The sequence below is a fragment of the Solea senegalensis genome, linkage group LG9, assembly GCF_019176455.1.
Source record: "Solea senegalensis isolate Sse05_10M linkage group LG9, IFAPA_SoseM_1, whole genome shotgun sequence".
Classification (NCBI taxonomy): Eukaryota; Metazoa; Chordata; class Actinopteri; order Pleuronectiformes; family Soleidae; genus Solea; species Solea senegalensis.
Genome location: NC_058029.1, coordinates 24682637 through 24710538, shown reverse-complemented (window position 1 = coordinate 24710538; position 27902 = coordinate 24682637). Strand labels below are relative to the sequence as shown.

General features: G+C 40.1%; 3 protein-coding genes across 10 annotated transcripts in view; all 3 read right to left on the bottom strand.

The window, feature by feature from the left end:
- lipeb (lipase, hormone-sensitive b) overlaps positions 1 to 6983 on the bottom strand; it is a 39797-nt gene extending 32814 nt beyond the window's left edge. For 2 of the 4 annotated variants that reach the window (XM_044033565.1, XM_044033566.1), the window contains exons 1-3: positions 5971 to 6983; positions 5503 to 5530; positions 2177 to 2220 (exon numbers count right to left, since the gene is read on the bottom strand). In XM_044033565.1, the coding sequence (XP_043889500.1) occupies positions 2177 to 2220; positions 5503 to 5530; positions 5971 to 6061 (163 nt within the window). In that variant the 5' untranslated portion in view covers positions 6062 to 6983. The remainder of the gene's footprint in view (positions 1 to 2176; positions 2221 to 5502; positions 5531 to 5970) is intronic. The other 2 variants (XM_044033567.1, XM_044033568.1) reach the window with 1 other exon arrangement.
- Positions 6984 to 7062: 79 nt separating this feature from the next.
- On the bottom strand, positions 7063 to 13019 carry cd79a (CD79a molecule, immunoglobulin-associated alpha). Its single transcript, XM_044033483.1, has 5 exons — positions 12874 to 13019; positions 12236 to 12565; positions 9652 to 9767; positions 9340 to 9402; positions 7063 to 7636 (listed from the first exon to the last, which is right to left on the bottom strand). The coding sequence occupies exons 1-5, from the start codon at positions 12911 to 12913 to the stop codon at positions 7511 to 7513; spliced, it is 675 nt and encodes a 224-aa protein (XP_043889418.1). The 5' UTR covers positions 12914 to 13019; the 3' UTR covers positions 7063 to 7510.
- A 4042-nt stretch (positions 13020 to 17061) lies between these two features.
- arhgef1b (Rho guanine nucleotide exchange factor (GEF) 1b) overlaps positions 17062 to 27902 on the bottom strand; it is a 53301-nt gene continuing 42460 nt past the window's right edge. For all 5 annotated transcript variants that reach the window (XM_044033552.1, XM_044033550.1, XM_044033551.1 and 2 more), the window contains 16 exons: positions 27625 to 27771; positions 25375 to 25457; positions 25055 to 25180; positions 23970 to 24084; positions 23239 to 23339; positions 23074 to 23148; positions 22916 to 22991; positions 21883 to 22050; positions 21694 to 21781; positions 20906 to 21010; positions 20671 to 20714; positions 20453 to 20596; positions 20255 to 20380; positions 19517 to 19626; positions 18518 to 18622; positions 17062 to 18195 (listed from right to left, as the gene is read on the bottom strand). In XM_044033552.1, the coding sequence (XP_043889487.1) occupies positions 18548 to 18622; positions 19517 to 19626; positions 20255 to 20380; positions 20453 to 20596; positions 20671 to 20714; positions 20906 to 21010; positions 21694 to 21781; positions 21883 to 22050; positions 22916 to 22991; positions 23074 to 23148; positions 23239 to 23339; positions 23970 to 24084; positions 25055 to 25180; positions 25375 to 25457; positions 27625 to 27771 (1583 nt within the window). In that variant the 3' untranslated portion in view covers positions 17062 to 18195; positions 18518 to 18547. The remainder of the gene's footprint in view (positions 18196 to 18517; positions 18623 to 19516; positions 19627 to 20254; positions 20381 to 20452; positions 20597 to 20670; positions 20715 to 20905; positions 21011 to 21693; positions 21782 to 21882; positions 22051 to 22915; positions 22992 to 23073; positions 23149 to 23238; positions 23340 to 23969; positions 24085 to 25054; positions 25181 to 25374; positions 25458 to 27624; positions 27772 to 27902) is intronic.

Here is a 27902-nt window from a genome sequence, read left to right as displayed (position 1 = left end):
TGATTATGTGTCAGCACCTTATAAAATCATGCTCCAAAAAACAGGAACTATGATTTTAATTTACTACATATCTCATCACCTCTACATTTACTATTTCCAAATTTTTCTTTGTCCTGATTTTAATGGGAACAGTAACACTGATAAACTATTGCAGTATTACAACAACTGTTTTGTTTCCACTTGTGTACATTTTAAACATAAAATGCAATAAGTGCATTTTTGCATTTGCTTCTTTTCCACTTCATAAATAAGCAAACAGCCCAGTTTAGTAGGGCGGTTTATATCAGTACTATATCTGAGTATATCATGACATGAGGCAAGATATTGTTGTATCGTGATAAGGCATCTCTTAGGGATGTCCCGATCTGATATTGATATCAGTCCGATATCAGCCAAAAAATGTGTATCGGATTATATCAGACTGCCTCTAAAACCTCAGATATAAGCGCCCGTTGTGTTGGATGCATGTAGAGCCCACATGATCACAACAACTGCGTGTGTGTGTGTGTGTGCTATTGCCATTTCAGAGGTTACAGAAAAAATGAAATGAAATCAGAGGCCACCACAAGCACCACACTAGCTCACCCTGAGGTGAGCTGCTGAGACAACATTATTTCACCAGCCCCACCTGTTGACTTTCAACAGCCTCCGTTTGTTAATTATACCCCAAAAACCAGCCACGCCAAGAGCTTTGACCCTGAAGCTCCACACACGGTGCTAAGTACGTCTGTGGGGCCGGTCCTCGGGCTCCGTGTTTACCTGCGGTGGGTTGGGCTTATCCAAAATAGTGAAAACAAGGGGGGTGTTCTCTGAAGACACGCGATTACCTGTGAAACACGGGTGCTCTCATTAGCACTTGGTACTTTCCTCCTGATGAAATTAACCATAGACTGTATGAAATTAACATGGAAAAAAATTTAATATTCTTATGTTGAAGGTTAAAATTGATGTAACTCATTGATTAATAATAAATGGGTCAGTTTTTATCAGATCTACTGTTGCTGACTAGTGTTCTCTGTTTAAGTAATATCACTTGATCAAGACTATTCTAACATTCCACACTACAAAATACGTCATTAAAGTATGTATGATTCGTGCTGTTATCGTATCAGATCAATATCGGTATCGGCCAATACTCAAGACTGCAATATCGGTATCCTATCGGAAGTGAAAAAGTTGTATCGGGACATCCCTAGTATCTCTGGTGACCTTTCCTGGTTTAAAAGACTGTAGCACTGATAATCATATTTATTATATTGTATATTATATTGATCATATTAAATACATTGATTCTTAGATGTGTCTGTGGTGAGTGATCACACAGTGAAACCGAGACTTTCAAAGAACTGATAGAGAGTGCATCGAAATGCATTGATAATTGTTTTATATCCTGAATCGTAATAATAGTATTGCGGCACCTTAAATATTACATATGTAGATAAAAATTTGACCATATAATTTCGTTGTTTCCAACACAAAAGAGCCAAAGAAATAAACCAGGTATTATCTGAAATGAAAAGGTAATAACTATAATTTAAGAATATGTAATACAGACCATAAACAGTAGATATTTTATTTCAGAGAGTATTTACAGCGTATTGTCCCTTTCCTTTGAGAAGCACAGACATCTTAAAAGAAAACTTTTCATGAGGAGTTTTATATCGCGATATATCTCCTATATCTAGATATCGACTAAAAATATCCTGATATTATTTCTAAGCCATATTGCCCAGTCTTAAGCCATAGTAAGCACAGTTAGCAGGTTGGCTGTTTTGCATGTGATGTAAAGTAAACTGTTTCTGTTGCAGTTTAGTTTATAAAATAAAATGTAAATGCATTGTTTTGCATTTGCTTCCTTTCCACTTAATAAATCAGCAAAACAAGTGGTTGTCCTGTCCTGTCATACAGGAACAAGTGGTCACTGGAAGCACATTGCAACCGTTAAGCTGCACCTGGTCTCTCCACATTAAAGATGGAGGAGACTGGGTATTAATAAGTCATGCAACAACCACCAACACCAGCGACATTGAACACATAATGACCCCTGTGGGAGCCACAAACACAGTGAACTGAGTTGGACTCAAACTACCTTAAAGCTACTTCTGGCATTGCATGCAACTGATGGTACAGACTAACTAGTGAAGGGCTAGAAGAGAGAAAAACAAAAGGTTTTTACCAGCAGCTTCTGAGTTCAAGGCTTTGTCCTTGTCTGTCTCCTCTCTTCCAACGAAAACAATGAGAGCATGAAGACAAAGAGACAGAATGAGAGAAAGGGAGGGATAACAGAAACAGAGTCTTTCAGCTGGTTTTGTCCTCACTCTCGCGGCCACTGTCTGTCGCACTCTCCATGCAGCTCTTCCCCGCTCACCCTCTGTATGTCAGCCTGTCATTACGGATACTACTCATAGACGATGTGCTGTCCTTTTCTTTCCTGTTGCTCTTCCTCCTCCTGTGCTGCTTTTAAAAATGCACCCTCAACAACACCGTCTGTTAAACTTTCTCCCTGTGACCCGAGGGCTATTTTGCTATTGGCCGATCAGTTTGCAACTCCCTGTGACTTTCAACCTACTTGGCACAGACACCAGCATGAGATTTGACATGATAACAGTATTTCCACGGCTGCGTTTTTCCCTTTATTTTATCTCAAGGACTCCATAATGTATTTAGAAATGTCACTGTTTACCACATCTACAGAAGTGGATACAATTATATGTTGGGCCAGCATGACCAACATTCAAAATAAATGAATAAAGACAGTAAAAACTGTGGAAACCACTAATCACAAATATACATTTCTGCACCTGTTGAGTAGTGTATACGTTCAACTGTGTTATTGTCGTAGTAACACCTTTTCTTTTTGGTTGTTTTTGGAGCAGAAATGTGCCGAGTGTGCCAACGCTTGAGGAACACGAGTGATTGGAAAAGAAAGCAGAACATGGCTGACACGTGCACAAGCAAAAACAGTGTTATAGTGAAATTCAGAGGCAATTCCGGAAAGCAAACAAGAAGTCAGTTTATAGGCATCGTTCTGGTTTGTTGAAGTGTTGTTGGATGAGGTCGGGACACAAAGTCAGATGGGGCTGTGATGTGAGCGCCACCATGTGTTTTACAAAGAAAAAACATTTCAAGTTTCCATATGGACGGGCCCTGAGAGTCTGTGTTCTTGGTGCAGATGGCATAATCCAGGGGAGAGTTTAGTGCTATGACTATGTATCAGTACCCAAAAACCTGAACTATTACTTCAAGACTTTTGGTATCACTGAAAGTGCCAGTGCTCTGCAAACAAAAACACAAACCTTCACCCACTTACAGAAATACAGAGCAACACATCCAAGAACACTGGTACAAACAGAAACCTGTGGCACCTCCACAGTTGTGACATAAAGTGGGCTGGACTCTGCTCGTTTCATAATTGCAACAAAAAACAAAACAATGTATGCAATTATGTACGGCCTCATTTAATGAAAGACATCACAACAGCAAAAGAGCGAGAAATGATTGTGGCTCCTGAGTGAACACTAATACACACAATGTTTTGGTTTTTCAAAAGTATACAGAAATGCACCAGTCCTAGTTGGCTCCTGCAATTATGCATAATTGCTCTCTGTCACCATACTGATCAGAAAGAAAGTGAAATCATTTGTTATTTGCAACACCAGAACTTTTCCTAAGATGACACGTTAAAATGTCATCGGAATGAAGAAATGTTGCACATGTAAACATAGCTATAGAGCCTCCAATAGGGGGCATTAGAGGTTCCAGACCAGAGCTCTCAGCAGGAGAATCAAATATCAAGTAAACGTTTTGTTAAGTCAAAAATCAGGCATGCAAACAGGTCATGGGTGAAAAGGGTCAAAAGGGTGAAAAGAGAGCGCCTAAACCCAGTAATTGACAGTATAAGAGGAAGCAAGCTACAAAATGACTCATTTAAAATTAAATTCAAGGGGAAGCATTGCCTGCATTTTTTTCCAGTGTGATCTTGTCTAGGATATTTTTAAGGCCTGGCTCTCTGGTGTTGCTCTTTATCCGGAATAGACACACCTATTATGGTGAATCATGATGTCAGAGTAAATCTACCTTTAGGTTAACAGAATGCAAATAAACCGGCTGCTACTTGAAGAAGGGAACACTATCACCGGACAACAGCATCATCTACTGATGCTACTGGTTTTTGGTTTTTGAACTTACCAAAAGGCGTGTCCATTGCAAATCTGCCTTAAAAATAGCAAATTGTGAGCACAAGAGGAAGAGCAAGAGGAAGAGGAAGTGGCAACAGTGGGGGATCTGTGGTGTCGAGCTCAGGTGGCTTTGACCCTTCTCCCAGAGCACCACAAGACCCAACATACATATGAGGACAAACTGGAACAACAGGAAACTAGCAACAATGAGCCTCCACACTTAGGACACATGAGGCGTCCCTTTAGTTCTATTATGCAACACATGGAATAACAAAAAGAAACTCTGTACATACGATCTGACAGAAACGCAGCATTTTAGGGAACCTCACATAACAAGTAAGATTATATAAAATCTACTCTAATCTCATTATACATGTCTAACCCGAGGCTATTATAAACACAGCATAGACAAATAGGGAGCTAATAATATTTTATTGCTTCAGCAAACACACAAGAAGAGTCCTGACAAAGCAAAGGAAGCTGAATGATTGCTCCAGGTTAGAACATGACAGTGACAATAGAGCAATACAGCAATGCGTGAACTCCAAGCAGCATCCTGTGAACTCAGCTACCTTTTGTGGCTTGAATTTCACTGTAACACTAGTTTTGCTTTAGCTTTGATCACATTGAATGTGGCATTGTTTTGAGAACGACGTGTACTGGAAATACATTTTCACCTGGATTTTGTATTGATGATGGAGTTTACAACTTCTGCTAAAATATAAGCAAGCTCGTTAACTTTATTTATTGCACTTAAGCTCAATTTCAAACCCCCTACACACGTATTGAAATCATTTAATAGTTTGAGTCAATACTTTGATTGTATGTCATCAACAACACTCGTTCTATTGGGTAGCTGTGAATCTGTGATGTTGAAATAAAAAAAAACAAGAATCAATAGAATATAAAGTATGTATTAATATATAGAATGTATAGTTATTATACAACTATACATTCTATATATAACATATATAACTCAAAATTCAAAAGCTTCATTAAAAATGTCATGCTCAAAGCCACTTTTTTAAGTGCAATAAATTCCATTTGTTTAAAGTTCAAGTCAATGAGTGATTGTTTGAAATAATCGTGATTATGAATATGATACTTTCAATTCAACAAGAAAACTGATCAAAAAAAATATATCAGGTCAAACATCAATCATTCATTGATTATCAAAAGCTGACAATTAATCTAGTCGTCGACTCGTTGAAGCCCTAATCATAATAGTTGATGGTTAACTTAGCATGTATATTATTTACACACACACACACACACACACACACACACAAACATATGATTCCCCTCATGTGTGTGTTTGTTGTACCTGTTGAGATGGTTCCGGTCACTGTCAGCTGACACGGAGCATGAATAGTGAACACAGATAACACGCGCGCGCGCGCGCACGCACACACACACACACACACACACACAGGTAGTTAAAGCTACTACAGTGATAGCAGTACTTTGTCTACTATAACTAACGGGACACACACTGACGCTGGGACTGAGCGGATGCGCGTCACTACAGGCATGACAGGGAAGGAGGTTCGTCGGGAACAGCTTCTTTTTATCAGCCCGTCCTGCCTTTTTGACGTAATTCAACTCTCATATGACCTAATGAGGCTGAGACAGACCCTGCGGCTTAAACCCTACTTGTTCATTGAAGCAGCAAAGGCCAGCTAACGTAGCCGCTAACGGAGGCTAAATATGCGGGGTGGCGTCACAGAGAACATCAAAGAGAGCCGGTGTCAAAGCGGAAAACAGCGGCGGAGCCGTGGAAAAAGTCACTCACCCACTGGACTTTCTCTGTGTTTGGTCGAGCGTCTTCCATTCACACCTTTCTCCAGCCTGCTGCTCCCACCACCCTTCTTGTTCGACGCCATCTTCGCCCACTCTGGACACGAGCCGACTCCCGGAGTCTCACTACACACATACCTGCCTGGGAGCGCTCGTGACTCCGCCCACAACAGAACTGGGAGCCAATGAATGGCAGCGCCGACACTCGCTAGCCAATCATGGCACAGAAAACATCAATAAGCCCCCGCCTACTTTGACTGTGTTTCACAGCTTCCTACAGGAGTAGTGGGGGTTTATCCCATTCAGCACAGATTACAGGGGAACATGTTGAGTCTCTTCACACAACTTTATTCTGAAAACAAGAAAATTAATTGTTATATCGTGAAGTCATCAACGGCCAGGGGTGCTTCAAGGCTCTTTGGGGCCCCAGGGAAAAGGGACACAGGGGGCCCTACAACAAACCAACTCTCATTAAAGTCTCATGTTTTCCCAGTGTTTGCCCTCTCTCTCTGTAACTCAAGAAAATCATACATCTACATATGTTGTGGGGATGTGGATTATGGCACAAGAAAAACAGGATTAGATTTTCTCAGTAATATGGATCATTCAGCCTGGCCTTAAGTAGTTGTTAATCTTCCAAAATTGGTTTTAGTCTAAATCTGGATTAAGAAAACACTGTGTCTAATATTTAGCCCTATGGCTTTCAAATTTGAATAAAAATTGTGTTACTCCTTCACCAGTACCAAGCATGGAGAGACCGTGATGTAAACAGCTGTTCTCAGGCGGTTGCCTGCTTCTGCTACGTTACATTTACAAGTGACGCCACCTCAGAGTGTTCCACTTTCCAGAGAGAGAATATGTAAGAAACAAAGAAACATGCGGGCTAACCATTGTTAGCAATAGCAGTCAATAAATGCACAGTGTTTTGCGTACATAAACAGCATAGCGACATGTCCACTGATAATAATAATAATTTAAATGCACTTTTGTAAGTCGCTTTGGATAAAAGCGACTGCTAAATGACATGTAATGTAATGTAATGTAATGTAATGTAATAATCAAACAGTACTATTGTATGTGTATGTGTGAGCATGGCCTTGCAGTGGGCAAACACAGGTGGGGTCACCATGGAAACCACGGGCAAACCCACTTGGGATCCATATTGTAAGCCAGAAGATAACCCTTATGGGGTCCACACGAACATGCTGGCTGAGACAGTCTCATACTTTACCTACTCTGTTCATCGTCAAAATGCAAGAAATATGCTGCATTCAGACTCAGCGTCAGTTCTGGAGCTTTCACATCATATCACCTGCAGATATTAAATATGAAGGTGCATACGGTATATAGCCTTATCATTCCCTGACCATGGATTCATTTGTTGAGGAAGATCATGTGCTACTTGAAAAAGCTTATATTGTCAACTCTTGTTTCTAAGCTCAGACATTCACATACATGAAGCGGATTGAATAACATATTTAAAGATGCTGCAGGCTAATGTGAAAAAAAAACAAAGCTTTCAAAATGGATTCCCTTCATGGTTTCTCCAGCTGAATCTCCTCCTCTTCTTCCATAAAGTTGCACACGTCCTGGTAAGGGCCCGAAGCCGGGGGACGCTCGATCTGATCATATGTGGAACAACAATCGTCCAGATTCAGCCCCTGTTATGTGAGATGCAGAGCAGGATGGAGATCAAACAACTGCAACGTTGGTTGTTCATATTTTGTGGCACACATTCCATCATGTTCTTCTTATCAAGATCAAGGCATAGGTGCAATGCTTAGGGCCCAGTGAGCACCAGGGGGCCCCCTAGTGCATTTCATGAATGAAAATTGGGGGAATGACTGTTCAGTAGCAGTGGTGATGTCAGCTCAAAAGTCTATCACAATATTCCGTAATTGTATCGTTATAATGATATCGGTGACCACATCATTGAAAATGAAAAACATTTGTTTAACTATGCAACGATACATAATTAGATGCAACAATTCATTTAGAAATACAAATGTGTAAATAACTCATCACAACTTTATATTAAGTGGCCGGCTGCATGAAATTGATTAGGGGGGTGCATGTGGTTCACAGGCCACGAGTTGAGACCCCTGCTCTGGGATGGATAATATTGTACATAGTACTGCTTTTGTAATGACAGCCATGACGATCATGTGTGTTTGCACACTGCGCTGTGCATCATAACTTTGTAAGTGGAGAGAGAAGAACATGTGACATGTCTGAGGAACTCGCTGAAAAGAAGAAGATATTTAGTGAGGAAAGTCACTAAATATCTCTGATATCCATATCCACTTATTTGCATGTATAAATAGCAAGTTAGCAGCTAATTTGAAAAAAAACCTCAAACATTTACAGCTAGTTAGCCTGCTAGCAGTAAAGTGGACAGAGATTTTGGCTCGTGACGAAGGGTTCAAAGGGTTTGAGTCCTTGACAGGTCAAGGGCTGGGGTTTCCCAGAGTGAACACTCTAAATTGACCCCAGCCACAAGGGGGCCACATCAGCCACGGTTGCGTGGGAAGAGCATCCGGTGTAAAAAAAATAAAAAGTAAGTGGATGATCCGTTGTGGCGACCTCTAGAGAGGGAGAAGCCCAAAAGACAAAAAACAAACAAAAGAAACCTGCTAGTTAGCCTGCTATTTAAGCTAACGTGTTAAACTGAGCTTGAACTTTGGCCAACTTGCTTCTTACTGAAAAGTTAGTTAGTTTAATCCAACTAAGGCCATAGTCCGACTAAGACAGTCGACTGGACAACTTGCCGAGTCAGAGAAAATCGATTTATTGGCCGCGTACGCCTGACTCCGCCTCAGTTTCCTGTTGACCTTTACGTCACAGAGGAACAAAGAGTGAATGGTGGGATGGATCGTTTGTTTCGTACCTGCTGTACGAAACAAACACCGCCATCATGGTGTTTGTTCTTGTGTGCTGTAGTTTATATGTCATCTCCTTCTACTTCCAGGTCAAAGACCGGGGAGGACATTTGGATGAATGCAACGAAAACCAAGTCCGACTTGAGTCCGACTAAGTGTATACATGCAGGATCACATTATCCAGGTATGCTAGTCTGACTAAGACTTGCTCAGTTTTAGTCAGACTAAGAGAAAACTGAATTATTGTCTTAGTCTGACTAAAATCAGACTTTAAACATTAGCAAAGATGTGGTTTCTGTGATTTTAACATATTATTTTGCTTCCAGAATCATTGGCTAAGAAGACGCTACGATGACACTGGGGTGACGCAAGTTTTAATGATGCAAGCAACAGCTACAACTGTGCAGAATTGCCCCAGAAGCATCATGTCATTTAGTGCTTTATTACTGGTGTTAAATATAAAGGCTTGCATTGAAAGAGCTCACCTGATATATGTTTTCCTCTTCCTTTGCTGCTTTCTTCTTCTCTAGTTCATGTAGTTTCTTTGACTGTGGAGACGAAGCAGGAATGAGTCAGATCTGTGTCATAACTCCCCTTTGAGGCAGGGCAAGATAAACTGTGAGAGACTAATACAAGTATGTGGGAGGAGCAGTCACAGCAGGGCTGGCCTCACAAACTGCAGTCATTTCTGTGATGATGTAATAATCCCCCGTGTCCGCACGAGTGATGCCAGCGTTGTGAAATGCTGGGAATGTGCTTTACGTGTTAGTGGTAAGACAGAAATGTGATGATCTGACCTTGAAGAGGAGGCCTGCAGTTGGTAAGAGCATACACAGTAACAGCAGGAATCCCTCAGCTGTCAGGATCTTGTTTTTGGTGCTTTCACTGAGATTTATTGTCTTCTTCAGTGGCCCTGTACACACAGGCTTAACAGGTCAAACAGCATGAAACAAGCTATTATATTATATTACATGACATTACATTGTATTATATTGTACTGTAACGTATTATATTATATTGTATTGTACTGTATCATATTATATTATATTATATTACGTTACATTATATTATATTACATTACATTACATTACATTGTATTACATTATATTATATTATATTACATTATATTATATTATATTACATGACATTACATTGTATTATATTATATTATATTATATTATATTATATTACATTATATTACATTATATTATATTATATTATATTATATTACGTTACATTATATTATATTACATTACATTACATTGTATTACATTATATTATATTATATTACATTATATTATATTATATTACATGACATTACATTGTATTATATTATATTATATTATATTATATTATATTACATTATATTACATTATATCATATTATATTATATTATATTACGTTACATTATATTATATTACATTACATTACATTGTATTACATTATATTATATTATATTACATTATATTATATTATATTACATGACATTACATTGTATTATATTATATTATATTATATTACATTATATTACATTATATTATATTATATTATATTATATTATATTATATTATATTATATAAAATAAAATAAAATAAAATAAAATTAAACTAAATTATATTATATTATATTGTACCGTATCATATTATATTATATCATATTATATCATATTATATTATAATATATTATATTATATAAAATAAAATAAAATAAAATAAAATAAAATAAAATAAGATAAAATAAAATAAAATAAAATTAAATTAAATTAAATTAAATTAAATAAAATTAAATTAAATTATATTATATTATATTGTACCGTATCATATTATATTATATTATATTAACGAAGAGTCAATATGGGCTTAAATATGGAGGCAGCAGTGAATCAACAACTCCTGTATGCTGTGAGGTAAAATCAGTGATACTGTAATCTTACTGTAATCTGAGTTGAGATGATTCTGTTACATTTCCACATTTGCAATCTGTATTTAATGAGACAGTGGAATTTCAGTGTCATAAATGCCTGGACACACGAGTTCTAATTGTAACTCCATGTTTAAGGTATAAAAGCAGGCGTATTATTCTATAGTCAGTCAGTCAACACATTGTCACCAAGCGTCAAGTCTGTTAGTGTTTTTGTGTGAGTTTAGGTTTAAAGTCACGTTAAGTTCATGTCACTTTTGGTGTGGGTTTGATTTTCACTTCCCCTTTTATTTTGGTAAAAATAATATGTCTTCCTGTCGCGTGGTTTCTTCAGTCGTTTTGACACATTTCCCCTAAATTCCCTCATGCACTTCACCTGCTGATCCTTTACTAATCACTGGCACAGTGTCCCCAGTTCTCTTGTCACTGGTCATTTATGCTTTCAAGAGAAAAAACACGTCAGAGTCCAAGTCTGTTTCGCCTTTTGATTGTAAGCTCAAGTCTAGTCTAGTCTAGTCTAGTCTGGTCTGGTCTGGTCTGGTCTGGTCTAGTCTAGTCTAGTTTTTCCTTCTGTGAAAAAGTGATTTTGATTTGCCCGTTTTTCTCAAGAGGAAAATAAAGACTCTTGAATCATTCATCGTGCCTCCTGTCTCATGCATTTGGGTCCACGCAGCATAATCTCTGTTCCTAACACACAACCAGGCTATTAAAGTTTATTATAGTTAATTAAAACTAACAAAATAACCAAAACTAAAATTGAAAAAAACCTTTTTGTTAACTGAAATAAAAATAAAAATTAAAGTTTAAAACAAACAAACAAACAATTGTGTGTTAGTGAAAATTGTAGCGAAAATTAAATAATATTTTTGGGTGTACATGAAGTGTGTTTATTTTTCCTCTAAAATTGTTGTTTTTCATTCATAATAAAATATTTTCAATTTGTTGAAACACCAAGTGCATCCAGCCTCAGCAGTGTTATACACACTGTTATATTTGATTATAGGATGGTTGTTCATCGTCGGATTACATTTAAAATTGGATCTTTTGTTGGGTTTTTATGACACACAATACTTATTATGACCCTTTTACATCTTGGCAAAGTTCAAACTAAATCATTTTAAAAGCAACGTCAAAACTAAAACTAATGAAAGAACTACTGTAACCTTGGTCCAGAGACATCCCAGTATAACCCTTTACCCAGATAAAAGTTAAGGTAAGTAACATTAATGTTGTAACTATGTTTATTTTGGTCCAATTTAAATATTGAAATGAAACATCCAGTTAGCAGCAAGTCCAAGAATTCCCTAATCAGAAGCCACTTTGATGGACATTCAATTATTATCATTATTAACTAATGATTCTTGTACGATTTTGTATCTGAAACTCAATAAAATAATACTGATAATAATAAAAGAACACAGAGACAGACAGACAGGCAGGCAGACAGACAGGCAGACTCACAGTAGACCTGCAGGTAGGTGCCATAGGAGAGGATCTGACTGTTGAACAAGCACTGGTAAAGTCCAGTGTCATTGAGCTGCACTGAGGCCAGAGTCAGTGTCCCACACTGTGAGTCACGTTTGTCCAATTGTCCCACAGTCGCAGACGTCTTCACTCTGAGTGGACCCACAGTGTTGCTTCCATATTTGAAGGTTCTGACCCAGGTCGGAGTGACTTTCTTGGCCGTCCCAGCGGTGATGTAGCAGCACTCTAGCTCAGCGCTCTGAGAGGCGTGCACGCTCACAAAGGGAACGTCGGCCTTCAGAGTCACTGGACTCTGTGCTGTGGCCACTGTGGAGCACAGAGAATCAATGTGACTCCGTGTGACAAAGAAATGAGCTGCACAGTGTGAGCGATGTTGGCTCAGACACCTGCTGTGACAGGAGACGCGCTTCACTGGAGCACAACTTAACACTAACTGCAAATACATAGACTTTAAGTCAAAGAATAGAAATATTACAATATTACAAAAACAGCTCAACAAACGATAAACAAGTGTATTCCAATGTTAGCCATTTCAAATCATTATTGTTATTATATGATTATTTGAGATATTTTATGTCCGCGTACAAAACAAAACAAGACAAAGTCATTCTTACCTGCAAAGCTGCAGAGAACAAAGATGGCAGTTAAACCCATTTTTCTCTCAGAGTCTGAGAATAAACTGAGAATAAAAACTTTGACAGTTTCTCAGTCGTCACCGTCGCTGAGACTCTGCTCTTCTGCTGCTGCTGCTGTCACGGATTTACACTTGAACGGATTAGGACCAGCCCACACATACACATTTACATAACATATAAATAAAACACATTTTCATATTTGATACAGAGATACAGAATATGGTTCAAGAAAATACCACAGATGATAGATATTGCTTTAGAAAAGCATGAACTTCTGCCAGGACCCTGATCCATGTAACATGCTCTACGAGGGTAAAGATAAAGACAAAGACAAAGATTAAGATTAAGATTAAGATTAAGATTAAGATTAAGATAAAGATAAAGATAAAGATAAAGATGAAGATAAGATAAGGATAAAGATAACCCTTTATTAGTTCACAGTGGGGGAATTTACAAACAAAACTACCTAATACTTCTACTACTTGCTTCAGCTTAGGGCCCCGTAAAAGCTTGGGCCGGCCCTGCCCATAATCCACACTGATGTAGTGTTAAAAACATTGCGGTCTATGTGTTCTGGTTGAATGATTGTGCTTTAACTGTGCTTTTTATATATGTATATACAGTATAATCCACTCTGGCAGGTGGATTAGGAGGAGTTTGTTCTGCAGTCTAGTCCTAGTATGATTTGGGAATAATCTGTGGGCTCAAGGGTTTGAATATAGATCAAACATGGATACATGAACACACCGACGACGACTAACACAAAGATTCTTCAACAGATTCAAATTTCTTTGAGAGAGACAAACAAATCTGCCAGTGAGGGAAAATAAACTGTGTTTATAGATTTAAATCTAGACACTTTGAGATTATCAGTAACGTGAGTCTTTCCTGCAGAAAACGACTCTATTATTGATTATTATTGGATTACTAAATGATTCAACTACTTTGGTAATTAATGAACTGGTTTGAGTGTTTGTTTTTTCATTTTCATTCATCATTTTGGTTTGTGGACGTTTGAGAACGTTTAACTAAGTTAAGGACGATCTAAACGCACAACATGTGAAACACAAGCCACAAGATGGCCGCCGCTGTAAAGCAAGGGCCTTGCCTGAAGCACACATAAAAAAATATTACAATATTTAAAAAAAGAAATCACAAAACAGGCTTTTATTTCCCCAATTTATTTAAAAACTTCAAGAATTAAAATAAAAACAAACGTACCACAATTTTCCTTAAGTATACATCATTAAAGAGCCTCTTAACACAATAAAAAAATCAAAACCCAAATACACAATATAGTTCTTGCATATTCATTGTTTATATATAGGTAAAGCTGGCAGCAGTGGCCCCGCCCCCCCAGACCTGCAACAAACCAACCAATCAGAAGCCTGGGAGGATGATGATGATGACGATGACGATGCCTCCATGATAAATAGTCACTTGGTCATCCAACACAACGGTCACAACATGGCACCACTCTTTATATACATGTTCTATACATCTAGGCCTTTGCATGTAGCACACGGGAGGGAGGGAGGGGGGGAGGAAGAGGGGGAGAGAGAGAGAGCTGCAACTAACGATGAATGGATGAATCCAGCGATTCAGTGAAATGTCCTGTTATGTCCACTGAAGATTGAGGTTGAGCGATTTCTTAAGAAAATTGAAAATATTCACATTTAAGAAGCGGAAACGTCTGAAAATGTGTTTTTAACGATTCATTCATCAAAAGAGTGAATGATGATGATGATGGTGGTGATGATGATGATGATGATGAAGTGATTCATGGAACAACGGTTGCAGCTCCACAGATTCATGCACTCACGTACAGACACGTCTCTGAGTGCAAACACTACGTGAGGGAAAGACAACGTGGTCATGCTCTAGTGAAGAGAGACGCGGGGGATCAGTGGAGGTCCTTTTGTTCTTGCATAGAATGTATACGATGAAGTGGTTGGAATTGATTTGGAACAGTGAAAGTCTCTTTATGGGATGTATTTTAAAAACAGTTGTCGCTTCATGTTTTTAAATGGCTGCTAATAGTTCCAGTGGTTCCCAGAGACTGGGTCGTGACCCACAGACGGGTCGCGGGAGATTCTTTTTGGGTCCCCAGACATATGTTTTAAATAATAAAGTTTAAATTGAATGAAGTAAATGTTTTTACAGGAAATGGCTGTAAACGAGTCACTATAATCTCAGTTACACTACAGAACGTTTGGAAAGCTGTAATATGACAATATTACATATTATAATATTGTAATATTGCTATCAATCGCTATTCAAGTTTATTACATCGGTTTCATGATTCAGTTGTAAAACTTGAGTTTAACCTCGTTTTACTTCTTTCATTAAAGAATCAGAATCCAGATGTTTTTTTCCGTTGTTATGGTAGAGTTTGAACTAGAGATCCATAAATATATTGTTTTAGCACATTAATCCGCTCCTATGCTACGTGTTACTGCGCTGTGGAGACACACGAGCACTAATTATGCATCACTGACCTATAACTGGTCAGTTAAAGGTCACTTTAGCTTATAATGCAATAATTGACTATATATATACACACACACAGAGCTTCACTTGTTCTGCTACAATATAGCTGCTGTTGTGGTTAAAGGGAAACTTGGACTGTTTAAGGTGACGTTAGCGTTTAAACTGTCTGATACAGATCGAACCCCTTGATGTTTTCTGTACGTAGTTAGTCCTGAGAGTGTCAACATGAACGCGAAATTCTAAATTCTATAAACTGTCGGTCCAGCACATGAGGTCTAGTGCGAGTAACGCGGGGTCCACGCCCTGATGAGCTCAGAGGTGCATTCAATGTACCTCGTAAATGTCATCACATCTGCATTGGACCCATTAAACAAACGCATGCTGCTGTCGCCCCCTTGTGGTAATACAGTAGACTTATCAATGCACACATTTAATAAAACACTGTTGTCTCATGCTGTGAATGTTCTTGGAATATCTTATATATATATACAGGGATGTTAATGGGAGACTAATAATAATAATAATAATAATAATAATGAATAATAATTCAAAGGATTCATTATTATAAGATTACAAACAGCGGTGATAGGTGTTAGGATTATGAGGGGGTTGGTCCCTGGAAACTCTCCTCCCCTGTTTGGCCCACAACATTTTGAGAACCTCCGCGTCAGAAACCGGGTCCTCCGCTCATGCGTCAGTGTGCTTTTGAAGTGAGATGTTGGAGTTTGGTATGAAGGCTGCACTTACATCATCATCATCATCATCATCATCATCGCCGCCGCCGCCGCGTGCTAATATACAGGCTCGGTTACGTCTTTGGTCCACGGCCACACGTCTGCCACTGCTGTAGAGACGACAGCATCACAATCACGATTACAATCAGACGCTGAACAAAACACGAACCTAGCGGAGCTCAGTTATTGCTACAAGGGAAGAATGGATTTTCTTTTCTTTGCAATAATAACACGTGCATTTAATGTAAAGTGAAACTAAAAATGATAACCACGTCTGAATGAAGTCCGTGTTTTGAATCAGGGGCTGTGATTTGTATTCTGGAGAAATCATTCTGGCAATGATTGACCTTTGTGAACACTGGGCCGTGTGTGTGTGTGTGTCCGTGTGTGTGTGTCCGTGTGTGTGTGTCCGTGTGTCCGTGTGTGTGTGTCCGTGTGTGTGTGCGCTCATGTTTTTTCCCCTACATCAGCATCTCACGACCTTTCAAAGTACTTGCAGTTAGAGACGATACACAATATTACTGCACACCACAATAAGTAGAGAGTCTAAATCTGAGTGTTTGACTTGAGTCTGCGTCACTCATGATTCATTATCATCATCATAATAATAATATTTGTTATTACGTATACTTACTGCACTTCCATTAGATTCTTTTATTTCACTGTGTGTTAGTATCAATGAATGGTACATTTGAACAGAAGTGTGTTTTCATACACTGTTTTAAACTTAGAGTAAATAAAGAGCAGTAATGGACATTATGGTGGAAGAGGGTTAGTGTGACAATTTCTTTAAAATATAAAGAACAACAAAAGACAGAAAAGGTTTTTTTCCTCACTTTTGTTTTACTTTGTCTATTTTTTAATCTCAGAATTCTGAGATTTAAAATGAGGATCTTTACTTTTGTCTTTACTTTATTCTCAGATTTATTTATTGTTATTATTCTTTAGAATTCTGACTTTCTCTTACTTCACTTCATTGTGTTTCCACACGTGTCCCTAATGCTCAGCTAAAGATAAGGTTTTCACATCGTCCCATGACTTTGCTGCAAACTCACACAAAGCAACTACGTAGCCTGAACTCTCTCTCCCGTCCATCCTCATCTTTGTCACACTTTCTCAGTCTTCCATCTCAGCTGTGTGTGTGTGTGTGTGTGTGTGTGTGTGTGTGTGTGTGCGTGTGTGTGTGTGTGCGTGTGTGTGTGTGTGTGAGGCCCAGTGCTGTAACAATGTGTCGCAGGTGAAGGAAAAGCCACTGACCCAACACGACTCAGAAGAATAAATAAAAGCGGTGCATACAAACAAATTATTAACAACATGATTACCTGCAGTAATACTATTTATAAATGTTTACTTTGTTTGTGGCCTAATTACAGTAAGATCCCTCCAAATTAAAAAAGAACTCTGTAACACACACACACACACACACTTGCTTGCATCGCCTTTTCTTAATAAGAGAAAATTGTGTTCAAATGAGTTTTGATCAGAAAGAAAGTGCATCTCTGTGTAACTTTGGCATAATATAGATGAGAAATAACACAAAATAATCAGCAGTAGTTTTTTTTCTTCTCCATATGCTACATCCATACTCCAGTACAGCGAAGTGAGCCAATAACAATCTGCATCAGTCTGCTTGTTTTTGTGTTTTTTTTTTGGCACCATTGTTTCATGATTCTGCAGCGTGTGCATATGTGTGTTACAGCAGATTATAATCTCTATGTTTTCTAAGCCAGCGTCTCTCACACTGGAAAATGACTGCTTCTTTTTTTGGCAACTCTTTTGCAAACACAACTTCCCCCTCAGAAGTCTCGTCTCTGTACGTTTCCCTACCCAGCATGCACACACACACACACACACGCACACACCTCCCATGTTCTGGCACTGAACCACCGCGTGGAGCACAGCGCTCCCTCCCTCCCTCCCTCCGTCCCTCCCTCTGTTTGGCAGAAAAAAACAAACCTCCTGCTTGACACAGACAAATAAGGCAGCAAGGGTCCAGACGTGACTTATCATGAGAGTTTTGGAAATGTCCAAGGAAGCCGTTGAAAGTCACTCTTACAAAACCAGCACCAGCAAAAATCTAAACGACAACAACACACAACGACAGAGTGAAGATGTTTAAAGTTTCATATCTTTATAAACCACACTTTTTAATTGAAAATACTATTTAAATATATATAATTGCACTACAGTGCAGACATCAAATGTGGGCAAACAAACAGCACACGTGTGAAATGAATGGAAAAATATAATAGTGATCTTTTACTGTGTTTAAATAACAGCTAATCAGCAATTGTCATTTCTTCCATTTGTGAATCAAATCATAATCTCAACTGTTGTCACCATAGAGTGCAGCTCTAATCCACAGGTGACAGCAGGTTTATCTTACACCGTTGTCTCACCTAGTGGCCAGCAGGTGGCGTGATGGTGTCTCACTGGAAGTTGCGTTCCTCCAGAGAAAACTCAGAGAGAGCCTCCTGCAACCTGTGGTGCTCCTCTTCAACAATCTGCAACACACACACACACACACAATATTAACCAAGGACACACACACACACACACACAATATTAACTAAGGGTGCAGACACGACAGACACGCAGACACACACAGACACACACACAATCAATATAACTAAGGACACACACACACACACACACACACACACACACACACACACACACACACAGTCCAGTTTCCATGTCATCAGAGGACATTACATTGACTGATGTTGATATTGATGATGAGAGAGGGGGGAAGAGAGGGGGGGGAGAGAGAGAGAGAGAGAGAGAGGGGGAGATGAGAGAGAGGGGAGAGAGAGACACACACACAATACACATCATTCATTACCATTCATTCATTCATTCATTCAATTACCATTTTCATTCATTCCATTCAATATTCTAATACATTTCATTCATTTTCATCATACACACTATATTTTACACACATATTATACATCATTACATACATTTTAATATTCATTATACAGAGGGGGATTCATGACATAGAGGGGGAGAGGAGAGAGAGGGGAGAGAGAGAGAGAGAGGGAGAGAGAGGGGGAGGAGTGAGAGAGAGGGGGAGAGAGCAGAGAGAGAGAGAGAGAGGGGGGGAGAGAGAGAGAGAGAGGGGAGAGAGAGAGAGAGAGAGAGAGGGGAGAGAGAGAGAGAGAGAGAGAGAGAGAGGGAGAGAGAGAGAGAGAGAGAGAGAGAGAGAGAGAGAGAGAGAGAGAGAGAGAGAAAGGGGGGAGAGTGAGAGAGAGGGGGAGAGAGGGGGATAAATAACAGCAGTGTTCTCCCGGGCTTCTCTCTGGTGCCATTTTGACCGCTTTGCTCCTTACCCTTGGTCAGTGAATGCTCTGCGTCTCCCCCGTTCTCCCCCGTTCTCTCTGTGTCTGGCTCACCTGTAATCTCTTCAGCTGTTCCTCCAGACTGTGCAGCTTCCTGCACACTTCCTCCATCACACTGTTGTCGCTCTCCTCTTCAGCTCCTCTGTCTGAGCTCTGGTTTTCCTCTGTGGACACACAGACCTGACTGTTAATCACAGTAAACAGACGGGTGACCATCTTGCTGCGAGGCAACAACGCTAGCCACTGCTTATATAGATATATACTGTAGATATTTAGTATTTGAGCTTCTAATACTGGACATTAGAGAGGTTACACTATTATACATTATTATTCATTTGTAGCATGAAGCTAAGACAGTGTATTTTACTGCTTGGTGTAATAAGGTCTGATCATAGTGTCCATGGTTCTGATCCAGTGTGATCACAAGTGTTTTGTCGTCGTTCAGCAGACATGAGAACTCCTGCAGAGTTTCACACAATTCCTGACTCAAATTTGGCTGAATGGTGAATAACGGTGTGATAAACTCAGTGCACATGTCTGCAGGAGTTCTAATGATGCATTCATCATCTTTAAGAAGAGAAGGACTCGTTTACAAACATGCAGGTGTCTTTATGTTTCACACTTAGTGACTGACATAATAACAGTAAACAAACAGAATAAAACAAGTTCAAATATTCTCATGAGATGATTTAAAAGACACGGCGTGACCAGCATGACAGCAGCTTATTGAATGATTACAATCTGCTCGTCTGACTCATGTCATCATATTCTTTTCACCAGACAGCGGCCCACCTGTTGATTGACAGCTATCCATCTCTTGGCCGGACCTCGGTGAATGCTCGTCTCCGTTCTCTGCGTCGGTCGGTGAGTCTTCTGACAGACTGATGCTCCTGACCAGGAGCTTTTTCAGCAGCACCACTGCGAGCGTCAGGTAAAAGAAAAGTTAGAAAAGCATTCACATAGAAAAGTACGAGGAAAACTCTCATTCACCTTCGTCCAAAGCACAGTTGGCCACCTTCTCCTGGTCGCTGTTGGAGTGGCCTATCAAGTCGAAGCCTTTCTCTGACAGGAAATCGATCAGCCGGTGCCTGGGGTCTGAGGACTTGTCATCGGTCAGGCTGTCCTTATCTCGATCTGCACACAGACACGAGAAATGTCACAAATGTCTTCCAATAACAAATGTCTAGGGTTTATTATGTGTTTCTCACCACTGACGCTTTTGAGACCTCCATTTTCAGGCGGGACAATCAGCCTGACCGGGAGAAAATGACAAAAGAAATGAGAATTTCTCAGACGGATGAACTTTGGGAGGCGATGGAGACGACTCGGCGAGTAAACACACACACACAACACAGAAATACACACACGCACACACACACCACACACACACACACACACATCACACACACACACACGCACACACACACACAGAAATACACATACGTGGAGGGACTGGAAAGGGATCCTCCATTTCCAGGCGGCCGCATCCTTATTGGTGCCCCACCCTTCTTCAGGTTATCCACTTCTGACTTTATTACGTCAGTCCAGCTAAAGAACACACACATTCATGTGCTGAAACGATGGCATTTATCTCACGGAACAGTTTGATAATAACAAATCATCCACAACAAAAGGCATAGATTTAATAAATGAATAAATCTGTATCCAATCTGCATTTTATATGCGCAGTAAACTATTTAAAATAATCAAAAGTAAACATTAAAATAAACAGGGATGAGCTGATAAGCTATTCAGTATCCTTATCGATCGGTAGTTTAAAAGGTGTAAAATGAGGTTTAAACATTAGGTGTAAACTTATTATTGTTATTATTATTATTATTATTACTATTAATAATAGTAATAATAATAATAATAATAATGTATTATTATTATTATTATTATTATTATTATTATTAATAATAATAATAATAATAATAATTACATTACATGTCATTTAGCAGACGCTTTTATCCAAAGCAACTTACAAAAGTGGTATAAATAATAAGAACAAGAATAATAATAATAATAATAATAAAAAACTAATAATAACCAATGTCACCATTTTCACATTGATAATTTGCTAAAAAAAGAGCATAAAAGACGTTAAAGATGAAGAGAAGCTCATCAAAAAGTTTCAAATAATAAAACCCTTAGAAAAGGTTAAAAAAAAAAGTAAAATAATATAGATAAATTCAACACAAAATATGGAAACTAATCATACATATACTCACATTTTCCTCTCTCCAACAGACTGAGCCACTAGCTCATAGATCTGAGCTCCACTTTCCCAGGTGAATATCACGTAGAAGGCCTTTCGATCTGTCAGCACACGACGTAAACAGACAGACAGACAGACAGGTGACTGACAGCGGTCTCACAGCAGAAGTGACCTGTATATGGTTCACCGCCGTGCCACTCACCTGTGGCCACCTCACGGAGAAAGACCGAGTCCAGCTTGATGACGGGGCTCAGCATCTGCTTGCCCTCCTGGATGGCGATGTTGCTCTTGCTCTGGCATTTGAGGACCATCTTGTCGTCCTGTCTCTGCAGCAGCACCAGCAGGTCCCCGAGCAGGACACACTGCACCTCTGACAGACGGAGAGCAAGAGGAGAGCACAGTGACCGCAGGAATCCAACTCCAGTCGCTGCACGAGGGGCGGGCCTTAGCCCATGGAGTTGTCCATGGGCTAAGCTGATTGACAGTGATTGTACTTTTTTCGGTAGGACTTAAACCTAACCTGCTGCATTTAAATCAAGTTTGAAGTTACACAATTTACAGTCAAGTCAAAGAGAAGTGTGGTCAAGCCACTGAAACTAAACAGGAACAGTTTTCTATAAATCCTAAAAAAAAGAATCTCTTGGGTTCACCGTGTAAAGCCTTTGTGTCTATATATATATATATATATATATATATATATATATATATATATATATATATATATATATATATATATATGTATATACAGTAAACACACCCTTGAGATAATATGTTGTGCTCTTATGTGCACTTTGTTTCCTCTCCCAAACTGTGTGAACGTTCATAAAAGGTGACTGTTTTATATGGTTTGAAAGGTATTGTATTGTAATTGATGCAGTGTGAAAATAAAGAATTTAAAAAAAGTTAAAAAAAGAATCCCTTGTTCTAAGTGGCCCTTTGGAAGTCGATAAATAGCAATCGTAAAGGATGTACTGACCCACAGACATGGAAACAGTCTCTCTAACTCTGCTGTCACCCTGTAACCCACTCACTGCCCACACCGGGGCACACAGGAGCTGTTGATCCACTGCTGCCTCCAGCATGTTATTCTGGAACCTGAGTTGACTTCTCAAACTTACTAAAGGCAGCAGTAGATCAGCAGCTCCAGTTTCCCCACGAGCTGAAAACGCTCATTTTCTCTGGTGCAGGAGCAGTTTACAAAGTTGAGAGTAAACTAACTTGAAAACGATGTTTACCTATGGCTTTCTCTTTGGTCACTCTCCAGATCAAAGGACCTTCATAGAGCATCTTCTTCTGAGTCAGGTCGATGTTCTGGAGAAACACGAGGGGCAAATAATGAGAAACCGTCTCATGACAAACAAACATCCAACATGCTTCAGTGGAAAGACTTTACCTTGTATTCAGTATACAGCTCATTACTTGGTTTGAGGCCTGATGTGTCCAATCTGCGCTGGTAGTCCTTCAGTTTCTGAGGAGACAAAAAGGAATTTACTTGACTCCAGTTGGTGCTCGATCACTACCTAACAGTGTGCCGAGTGATGGATAGTGTGTTTCTCACCAGCAGGTTCTCCATGACTTTGACCTCGTCGTTGACATGGTTGAGGATCTTTCTGCAGCACTCTGCGCTCTGCTTGATCCTCCCCTTCTCTGTGGCGTCCTCTGCAGAGAGACAGAACAACACCAGCGTGACCAGGAGTCTGTGACGGACACTCATCGATTGTTCAAATGTTTTGTTTGTGTGATTCCGTTAGTGCTCCACAGTGTTTCTGCTTGTGATTGTGTGTGGCACAGACGTCGTCTTGTTGACACACGTAGACGTACAAAGATAACACATGTGTTAACCATGAGACCATGTAATGGGCAGTGTAGGGTCAGTTACTAGTTACTTTCTATAACAAGTAACATGTTAGTCCTGATGGTGTAAATCCATCTGAAATCAGTTCACTTTAGTCACTGTTCATTATTGTTGTGTGCGTCACTATCATATTCTACATAACTGTTACTTTTCTTTCTCTCTTTATAAAGGTTTTGTCCTTTAGTTTTTATGTAAAACACACCGAGTTGCCCTCGTGTATGAAATGCACTCAGCGTTAAACACATTGAATTGAAACATTAGACCGTCTGCAACACAGAGAGTAGACTCATGAATATTTGATTAGACGCTTAAACTAGTCATAAGAAATGGACAGAATATATAAAGTCACAACATAATGCTCAGTGTGTTCACAGAGGTGCATCAACCTGAACCTGATCGTATTGTGAGTTGTGACGTAGTGTAGTCTGTGTCACCTGTGTTCTTGGCGATGTTCTCCAGCAGTAAAGGGTACTTGGTCAGTCTCTGCATCTCTATAGGAATGATGTCTTTGAGTTGCAGCCTGCGGCACTGAGGTTTACTTTCTGCTTCCTGGGATTGAAACACACACAGAGTCAGGATGAGAGAGAACCTGTGACATCACTCATCCATGTGTGTTCAGGTTAATAATAAACATTATTGAGGTCAGTGTGTTAACTTGTGGATTCATTCTAATATAATATCATATTCATTTGGAACATAAAATGGCTGATTTGCATTATTCATTGTTATTGATTTGCTGCACTTATTGACGCGTTATTATAATATTGTAATATTATGTTTTTTAGGTTCTTGTCTATGTTGTCTCTTACATTGTACAGTTTTCTCTGCTCTCATATTTGTGTCTTATGTTCAACACCATGCTGCTGTGCAGTAAACACTTAATTTCCAATGATGATGAGCAAATCTCTGTCTCCTGAAATCCACCATTGACTCAGCACATGATGAAATGACTCGTCACCAATGAGAAGACATACAACATGTGACATGAGTCAGCAAATGCAGGTGGAAAATGGTCAATTAAAGAAGAATAACTTCTTTTTTCAGCTTCTCTCTTTAGGGCTCGCCACGGAGGATCGTCAGCCTCCATCTTGTCGTCTCCCTTGTGTCCTCTTGTGTCCTCTTGTGTCCTCACGTCCTCCTCCTTCACGACATCCATTTAAACCTTCTTCCTCCTTTATCTTCAACATCCTTTGTCCAGTATAATCACTGTCCCTCCTCTGCACGTGACCAACCCACCTCGACCTTGACTCTCTTACTTTACATCCAATCCCTTCAAATATGCTCATTTCTAATCCCGTCCATTCTGATCAGCTCTGCCACCTCCAGTTGCGACCAATTAAAGAAGAATTGAAATCCCATGATTTTGTTTTATTGCTCAGAATAATTGCAGAAGAGACTTTAAAACCATCTCTCATACCACTCACTGCTCTAGATATGAAGCTGTTTCCCATGTAGTTTAACAGGTGTATTATTCAGTGAGGCTATAAAACACACTAACACTAACATAGATTTATTTTACCTGTATAAAGGAGTTGAAGCGAGGCTCTTTTTTCTGCCTGCTCTTGATTTGGTCCAAGGCCCATGACTGGTGACTGCAGAAGCGGGCGGTCAACTTCTGGAACCACTCCCCCTCTGGACCACCAAACTGGAAATATGTACATACACACACACAACACTCCATCAGTACAACTACATGTATCATGGTCGTTAGAGGTAAACACGTTAAGGTCCAAAGAGACATAACTTTCCATATTGTTGCATAATTACGGCTGGAGAAAGTGTGTGAATTATATTGTCAACATATAAAAGGATATAAAAGGAAAGATTCTAAAGATTCACCCTGTTGAGAACTGTGGTGCTGATGGACTTGACGATGAAGTTGTCATCCAAACGCAGTTTCTTCAGGTTCTCGTAGAAGTTATCTGGATTCACAGACAAAGACAAACAAGGTAGTGGACGTCCACCATTATTTGTGTGACCCTTGTGCTTTGGCATTAGCTTTACGACAACTTTGACAGTCAGCAGTTACTCAGACAGCGTTTGGTTTAAGGCTTTAATGGAACGGGAATGTTTTGATCGTCAGCCGAGAGCTGACGTTTCTTTATGGCGGGAATGTTTTTGATTGGTTTCCGAGGCTTTAGCTTCTCTGCTCTCCATGATGTTGGAAGTAACGGTGTTGTGTTCTCTCTGCTCTTGATCGCCCAGAGTCAGCGGTGTTGTGTTTCGTCATGATGTTGAGCAGAGTTGAGATAACGCTTTGTTGCTCCACATGATGTTCGCAAGATAACGCGAGATAACGTTTCTGTGTTTCTTCTGCTCTCTCATGATGTTGTTTCACCAGAGTCGCGTGAGATAATATGTTGTTACGCTCAGAGTCGTGAGATAACGTGTGTTGTGTTTCTCTGCTCTCCATGATGTTGTTCATTCAGAGTCGCGGAGATAACGGTGTTGTGTTTCTCTGCCTCCATGATGTTCACGCTCAGAGTCGCGGAGATAAGAGTCAGAGTCGCGGAGATAACGCGTGTTGTGTTTCTCTGCTCTCCGATGTTGTCTCACGCTCAGAGTCGCGGATAACGGTGCTGCGTTTCTTTTGCGATGTTGGCCGCCAGAGTCGCAACGCGGTGTTGTGCTTCTCTGCTCTCCATGATGTTGTCAGCCCAGAGTCGAGAGATAGCGGTGTTGTTTCTCTGCTCATGCGATGTTGTTCACGCTCAGAGTCGTGAGATAACGCGGTGTTGTGTTTCTCTGCTTCCATGATGTTGCTACGCCAGGAGTTTGAGATAAGCGGTGTTGTGTTTCTCTGTTTCCATGATGTTGCCCACGCCCAGAGTCGGAGATAACGCGGTGTTGTGTTTCTCTGCTTCCATGATGCTACGCTCAGAGTTCGCGGAGATAACGCAGGTGTTTTGTTCCATGATGTCTCTGTCCAGAGTTGCTCACGCTCACGTTCAGAGTCGATAACGCGGTGTTGTGTTTTCTGTTTCCATGATGTTGTTCACGCCTCCAGAGTCCGGAGATAACGCAGGGTGCTGCTCTCTGCTCTCCATGATGTTGTCCTGCGTCCAGAGTCGCATTAAATCGCGTGTCGTGTTGTCTCTGCTCTCCATGATGTTGTTCACGCCCAGAGTCGTGGAGATAACGCGGTGTTGTGTTTGCTCTCCACGATGTTGTCACGCTCAGAGTCGCGGAGATAACGCATGTTGTGTTTCTGCTCTCCATGATGTTGTCTACGTTCAGAGTCGGAGATAACGCAGTGTTTCTCTGCTCTCCATGATGTTGTCTACGTCCAGAGTCGTGAGATAACGTGTGTTGTGTTTCTCTGCTCTCCATGATGTTTTCACGCTCAGAGTCGGAGATAACGTGTTGTGCTTCTGCTTTCAGATGTTGTCACGCTCAGATAAGTTGGGTGAGATGTGTTCGGGTTGTGTTTCTGCTCTCTATGCCAGGCGTCCAGATCGTCACGGTGTTCTTTGAATGTTGCACGCCCAGAGTCGGGATGTTGTGTTGCTCTGCTTTTAATCTCATGATGTTGTCACGCCCAGAGTCGCGGAGATAAGAGTTTCTGCTTCCATGAAATTGAGATGTTTGCGCCCAGAGTCGCGGAGATAACGCGTGTGTCTGCTCTTCATGATGTTGCTCGATAACGCCTCCGTGATGTTGTTGCGCCTCCATGATGTTGACGCTCTCGGAGATAACGCAGTTGTGTTTCTCTGCTCTCCATGATGTTGTCTACGTTCAGAGTCGTGAGATAACGTGTGTTGTGTTTCAGTGCTATACAAATTAAATTGAATAGGATTGAAGACCCTCCAGCATCAGCGAAGCGTCTTCACTATGAAACGCCAGGAAATGTAAAACCACAGCTAACGGTTGCAGAGCGATAATATCCTCATATGTTAAACACAGCCACTTCCTCATTATTGAGGAAGTCAAGACTTCAACATTGTCAAGAAAGCACATTTTGTTTTGTGGCGTCATCGGTGGAAACAAACAGATGATAATAGAGCAGCTTCATGGAGTGGGTGTTTAGTTACTTGAGATTGAAGACGGTGTAACGACTCAGGGACAACACTAACGGGTCACAACACTCACAGTGCATATCAATGATCTCATCTAAGCTGGGGAAGATGGTTTCCAGCTCAGTGGAGTTCAGGAGCTCCACTCTCTCCAGGGGTTTGGAGAAGACCATCTGAAGAACACTTAGCATGCGCACATGGGCGTGCTCTGTCGCAAACAACTCTGAGAGGGGAGAGAGAAACAGAGAGTGGGGAGAGAGAGAGAGAGAGAGAGAGAGAGAAGGTGCACTGTGAATGAAAAGATCTTCAACAACCTTGCAGAGGTGACGTCCATGGGGAGAAAAACTAAACTTG